This window comes from Charadrius vociferus, unplaced genomic scaffold, assembly GCF_000708025.1.
Source record: "Charadrius vociferus isolate BGI_N301 unplaced genomic scaffold, ASM70802v2 scaffold183, whole genome shotgun sequence".
NCBI lineage: Eukaryota > Metazoa > Chordata > Aves > Charadriiformes > Charadriidae > Charadrius > Charadrius vociferus.
In genome coordinates, this window is record NW_009648250.1 from 2,764,029 (window position 1) to 2,770,869 (window position 6,841).

The window sequence follows — 6,841 nt, forward strand, 5'->3', positions numbered from 1 at the left end:
AGAGCGTGAGGAGTCCTCCCCTTGAGGAGGAAGATACAGCACAGACAACATGTGATGAACTGACGGCAACCCCTGTTCTTTGTGCCCCTGCGCCACTGAGAGGAGAGGAGGTAGAGAATTTGGGAGTAAAGTTAAGCCTAGGAAAAAAGGATGGGTTGAGGGATGGTGTTTTAAGATTTAGGGGGTTTTATTTCTATTACCCTACTCTGATTTGATTGATAATAAATTAATTTCCCCAAGTCAAGTCTGTTTTACTCCTGATGGTAATTGGTGAGTGATCTCCCTGTCCTTATCTCAACCCAGGAGCCTTTCATTGTATTTTCTCTCCCCTGTCCACCTCAGGAGGGGAGTGACAGAGCTTGTGGTTGGGCTCCTGGGCATCCAGTCAGGGTTACCCCACCATACCTCCTCAGCTGTTTCTCACAGACTCATGTTTGGCCTTACTGCTTATTTTGAATGTGTAAAATAATTGTCTGATTTTAGCTATGGCCCCCTTCCACTTAAGCAACTGGTAGGTAGATCTGTGTGTTTGCATCTGTTCTGCATCTGTCAGTGCAATCTGGAATTTATGGAAAACAGATTGAAAGCTACTGATAGTGCATTATGCACACCAGTTCTTTGACATCTGATCCAATTTACAGAAAGTCCATATTGTGTTTAGTAAACAGGCTATATGCACCCCAACAGTTAGAGAGCTCCATCACATCTGAGCAAAATGCTTTCTTTTGTAAGATGCCAGACGTCTGCTCCTTTAGTAGAAATATCTTCAATCCTGAAAGATAACTGACTAGAAAGGTGGCTGGTTGAAGAGATTTCTTTAACTGGCTTTTTCAGTACACTTAAAGAAAAGGCAACATTATTCTCATTGTAGCCACAATAGCTCTTTTGGTCCTATGTGCAGTTATTGACAACAAATTCAATTTGCTTCTCCCTGTACATGCTTTTGTGCTTTATTGCTTTTGTCTTAATACTGTACTTAGATGCACTTCAGTTACTCCCATTTTTTTAATACTTCTATTTGGCATTTTAATTCACAGAAACCTTGCAGATACTTATGGTTCTTCACAAAGTTTGATCAGTTTCATGTAATAACTTCCTCTGTGACCTGCTTAAAATCTAAACTCCTTAGAGTTCTGTTAGAAAGTTTGATAGAATGTTGATATAATTTGGAGAGCACTTTTAATTCCAGTCCTAAAGTTTATCTAATTATTTGAGCTTTTGACTTTTCTTTATCATATACATTTGAAACAGTAAATGGCCTAGCTGAGATTATTGACATTACTTGAAAAAATGTGTTTTATGCAGAAGTTGTTGAAGTTACATAGGTAGTCCAGTAATCAACTAATAACCTTCATTCCACAAAATTCTGTTACAGTCTTCAACTGTTTGCACCTACTGAATTGTAGTTGCAGGATTTATCTTCCTTCGCTTTTTTATTTATTCCTTAACTGCAGCAAAATGTAAATAAAACTCGGGTAGCCCTTTGGATCTCAGTCAAATTCTGTTTTGAACAGAGTGATAGCAGCAGTTTTGTTCTTTTCTTAGAGCAGCCAGGACTAGAGCTTACAGATTCTAGATTTTGTCTGCCTTCCCAGATTGCTTATTGAGTGGCATATATCCAGTAAGTTACTGCTTCTCATATCATCTACCAGCTTTACAACACACAACTATTTAGCAGTATGGGCCCAAGGAAGTCATTATTGTATATTCTCACCCCTGTAGGTATTCTTTATGAAACAAATTTGTAGTATATGAAGCAGAAAGCATTATCTCATGCAGTTTATGGCAGACCTTGCTCTATGGAAGTTACAAACCTTTATTCATTCACTGCTGAAAGCATCATATGCAAGAGTTCCTAGTCTTATTTTTAATATAGTCCAACACTGAATATTTAAAAGAAAAGTGGTAATACCAATGGGAACTAGAACTTGGGGGTACTTAAGTTTGGGGGTTTTTTTTAATTGCCACCTGTCTTTGCTTCATACAAATAAACAAGTTTTGCCCTAGATTCTCTGAAAGAAATTAGAAACAAAGTTTTTAAACCCTTTCTCTCAAAAATAACTTGAACTAAACTTAAATATATGACACTTAAAAACATGGTGATAATATTTTACTACATAAGGTGTTCCTGTATGCAGAAATACAGCCTTAGCTATAGCTTGTCTTCGCTTTTACAATGACAGTGTTCCCTTCGGTACAGCAGCATGAATACTGAAAGGAGAATACAACACAGGAGTGACAGAATTAAGTAAGCCATTTAAAGGGAACACCTTGTGTTGCAGGTTATCCTGAGTGCAAAAGAGGCTTCATATTTAAATATCTAACAAATTTTCACTTCTAAATAGCTTTAACATTACTGAACAACTCTGCACACCTTTTCTTCTCTGTGGCTGGATTTCATATCCAGAAATGTTCCATGAAATAAGTGTTCCCTTGTATAAATCTGAAGTTGTTTTCTGTAGGAGGCAGCAGGATGTTCAGATTCAGTGGGTGCCAGTTTAGTAATTTTGTTCAAAGTGCATGGTGAGAATAATCTTTCTCCTAAAATGAAGCACAAGGATAAGTAATAACTTTTTATGCATGATAAGCATCAAAAATATGAGCCTGCTGGTCTTTGCTTTTCATTTTTCTTTACCTTTGTCTTTCAGTCAGAGCCTCCCGCAGTGTGCACACAATGTGATCAATAACTCAATAACTTTTTTCATGCAGTAATTATCTCTATGTGGTATTATCTGAACACTGTTTTTCTTTATTACCCAAAAGATGTAGGAGATATTTATATAACCAGCTGATCCCATTTTGGATGAAGCTGCTTCATGACAGCAGGAGAAAGTTTGTTTTAAACGGCCTTTTTAACAAATGCTATACGGAAAGCTTATCAGGCAGTACTTTTTTCTAAGGGAAAAGTTATTCTAAATACTCTTGTGCACTTTAAACTTATTTAAGTACAAAGTAAATGGAAGTGTCCTGTAACTTAACAGAGTTTTAAGCAATTATGCTAAGTGAATGTCTTCTAATAAAAAAGCCTATTCAGAAAATAGGTACAACTGTTCTGAAGTTCCTAGATGATGACTGGACTCCTAATTTTTCACAGTAAAGACTTATCTTAAAAAATAACCTTACAATCTGGAATACATTCTAATTTCACTGGCTCATAATTTTCACAGATCGAGATCTTACAAGAGTCACGAATGATGATTCCAGACTGCCAGCGCAGATTAGAAGTTGCACATGCAGATCTTACTCAACTACTAGTAAGTATAGCACCAAAAGACACCGATCAAGAAATGCCTTGATGAACTTGGATAAACATGCTTGTCTGCAGTGCAATTGCAGCATATTAGAACTGGATTGAAGAATTACTTTTTATAGGTCCCAAGCCTAGCATCCTATAACATACCAATATTTCATTTTAGATAACTGTATTTGCAGACTTGGTCTTCAGTCTATGAAAACCTGTGTGTTAGACTATTAGAAGCTGTTTTTAAGGGAATATACACTCAACGTACACTTAAAAACTGAACTGCTAGAATGGACTCTGAATTCCTGTGCTAGTTACATGATCAGAAAAAGTAGTTCACCTGCTTTAGACAGTTTTCTAGATTACCCAGATTTCTATATTATGTTTGTAGTGAACTGATATAGTCAAAATACTTCGCTTACTACTTTTATTATGCTAGGGACAAGAAACAAAGACAGCTCAGTCCTTGCCAAGTACTGCTTATATGATTTATTAGTGAGGTGAGCATTGGTGCCACATTTTTAAGATATGAATACCCACAGGAATAAATAGTATCTTGTACAAATAGATTCACTGAAACTAAACTAAGTTTGGAGATCATCATGCTGATCTCATTAAGAATTCAGCTAAACACGTAAATGATACTGTGAGGCTGAAAATACATACCCTAAAGTACACACATCTGATGGCTAAAATGCAAAACCCTTCTCAAAGGAAAACTCAAGCTGTCTTATCCTCAGGTGACACACCTCTACTGTTTTCCAGAATAAATGCTCAGTAACTGGCAGGATTTAGGGTCCTTTTGTCATTCAGCTTGTTACTTGACAGTTAGCTGGTCTAGATTTCAGTAGCATGCAGAAGTGGTGCTATTGATCCATACAGCGTGCTGTACAAACTTAAAACAAGGAATGGGGCAGAGTTACTATTATTGTTAAGAATATGGAAGTCTTTAAGGGTTGCTTTCTGTGCTTAGCTCACTATCAAATGCTTTTAATAAAATGACCGTACAGTATGTTTTTTCAGTTGTCAGTCTGCTTAAGCCTTTTTGTAACGGTACTCTTGTTCTGAGGTCTGTTGTTATTCATTCCAGTTACGCTGTCCTTGGTTTTAATATTTAACAGAATAAAATAAAGGTATCCATAGGTTACATCTACTCACACATGACACCATTATCTTGGGCCTTAAATAGGATAAAAGAAATTACCTGTGCTTTGAATCATGTAGAACTAGTGTTTCACAGTCAGAATGTTTTGGGTTGGAAGGGACCTTTAAAGGTCATATAGACCAGCCCCCCTGCAGTGAGCAGGGACATCTTCAACTAGGTCAGGTTACTCAGAGCTCTGTCCTGCCTGACCGTGAATGTTTCCAGGGATGGGACATCTGCCACCTCTCTGGGAAACCTGTGCCAGTGTTTCACCACCATCATCATAAAACATTTCTTCCTTATATCTTGTCTAAATGTACCCTCTTTTAGTTTAAAGTCATTACCCCTTGTCCTATTGCTACAGGCCCTAGTAAAAAGTCTGTCCCTGTCTTTCTTCGAAGCCCTGTTTAAGTACTGAAAGGCCACAATAAGGTCTCCCTGGAGCCTTCTCTTCTCCAGGCTGAACAACCCTAACTCTCTCAGCCTGTCATCACAGGAGAGGTGCTCCAGCCCTCTGATCATTTCTGTGGCCCTCCTCCTGACCCACTCCAGCAGGTCCATGTCTTTCCTCTGCTGAGGACTCCCAAGCTGGACGCAGTACTCCAGGTGGGGTCTCACCAGAGCAGAGTAGAGGGGCAGAATCACCTCCTTCAACCTGCCAGCCATGCTTCTTTTGATGCAGCCCAGGATATGCTTGGCTTTCTGGGCTGCAGGCACACATTGCCAGCTCACGTCCAGTTTTTTCATCCACCAGTACCCTCAAGTCCTCCTTGGCAGGGCTGCTCTCAGTCCCTTCATCCCCCAGCCTATATTGATACCTGGGGTTGCCCTGACCCAGGTGTAGGACCCTGCACTCGGCCTTGTTGAAACTCATGAGGTTGACATGGGCCCTCTTCTTGAGCTTGTCCAGGTGCCTCTGATGACGTCCTGTCCCTCAAGCATGTCAAGTGCACCACTCAGCTTGGTGTTATCTGCAAACTTGCCGAGGGTGCACTTGATCTCCCTATGTTGTTGATGAAGATATTAAACATTACTGGTTCAAATACAGACCCCTGAGGGACACCACTTGTCACCAGTCTCCACCTGGACATTGAGCCGTTGACCCCTACCCTCTGGATGCAACCATCCAGCCAATTCCATATCGACCAAACAGTCCATCCATCAAATCCATACCTCTCTCATTGAGAGGGAAGGATGTTATGGGGAACCATGCTGAAGGCCTTACAGAAGTCCAGACAGATGACATCCATAGCTCTTCTCTTGTCCACTGATGTAGTCACTCCATCATAGAAGGTCAGGCAAGACTTGCCCTTGGTGAAGCCATGCGCTGGCTGTCTCAAATCACCTCGCTGTCCTCTGTGTGCCTTAGTATAACTTCTGGAAGGATCTGTTCCGTGATCTTTTCAGGCACAGAGGTTAGGCTGAGAGGTTGGTAGATCCCAGGGTCCTCCTTTCTACCCTTTTAAGAAATGGGTGCAATGTTTGCCTTTTTGCAGTCACTGAGAATTTCACCTGACTGACATGACTTTTGAAAAGTCGTGGAGAGTGACTTAGCAACTCTGGGCTACGTCTTGTTGGGTCCCATAGACTTCTGTATGCTCAGGTTCCTCACATGGTCTCAGACCTGATCTTCTCTTACATTGGGAGGGACTTCAGTCATCCAGTCCCTGCCTTGTGGTCCATCCACTCAAGACATGCGGGGAAAGAGGTTGCCAGTGAAGACTAAGGCAAAAAAGTTGCTGAGTACCTCAGCCTTCTCCTTGTCTGTTCTTACCTTTTTTTTTTTTTTCATAGTTACCTTCTTAAATTTAATCCTATGTCAATTACTTTAAATACTCATTATTATTTTTTTTTTTAATTCCAGGAAAATGAAAAAGAATTGGAAGAAGCTGAAGAGTATAAAGAAGCACGTTCCATACTGGAGTCAGTGAAGCTGGAAGCTTAGTTTTTCAGTAGTCTCTTTATATGCATTAGCACTGGGTCCATTCCACACTTTCTTTTGACTGTGGCTCTGTTCCTATTGTTGACTTGCTAAGGTTCCCTTTATGCAAACTGGCCTTTCTCTTGACTGCAAGATGCATCAAATAAAGGATGTTCTGAAACATCTGTGTGTTCCATATTCAGGCAAAATAGAAACATTTCCAGTTCACCTCAGTTACAGCAAGGAAAAATAAAGCCTATTAAATGTAAGTGTAATAGTGTAATAGCTAATATACAGAATTTAATTTGAACAATTCAGGCTAAGTAACAAACTTCAGCTATGTAAGGAATGTGAGGGACCAATAAATACTTTAGAATGAAATAGAATCATAGAATGGTTTGGGTTGGAAGAAACCTTAAGTTCCAATACCCTGCCATGGGCTTTAGAAGCACCTTATATTTGAAAAAAAATCAGGCCATTATAGCATAACAATTTGTACTGAAAGAGGAGATGGTCTAAATGACCCTTCAAAACC

At 39.6% G+C, this 6,841-nt stretch overlaps 1 protein-coding gene across 1 annotated transcript in view; it reads left to right on the forward strand.

Annotated features, from left to right (window-relative positions):
• Positions 1-6,539, forward strand: part of TBCA (tubulin folding cofactor A) — a 13,624-nt gene extending 7,085 nt beyond the window's left edge. The window contains exons 2-3 of the mRNA XM_009884241.1: positions 3,168-3,254; positions 6,250-6,539. Of these exons, the coding sequence (XP_009882543.1) occupies positions 3,168-3,254; positions 6,250-6,330 (168 nt within the window). The 3' untranslated portion in view covers positions 6,331-6,539. The remainder of the gene's footprint in view (positions 1-3,167; positions 3,255-6,249) is intronic.
• Positions 6,540-6,841: the final 302 nt, after the last annotated feature.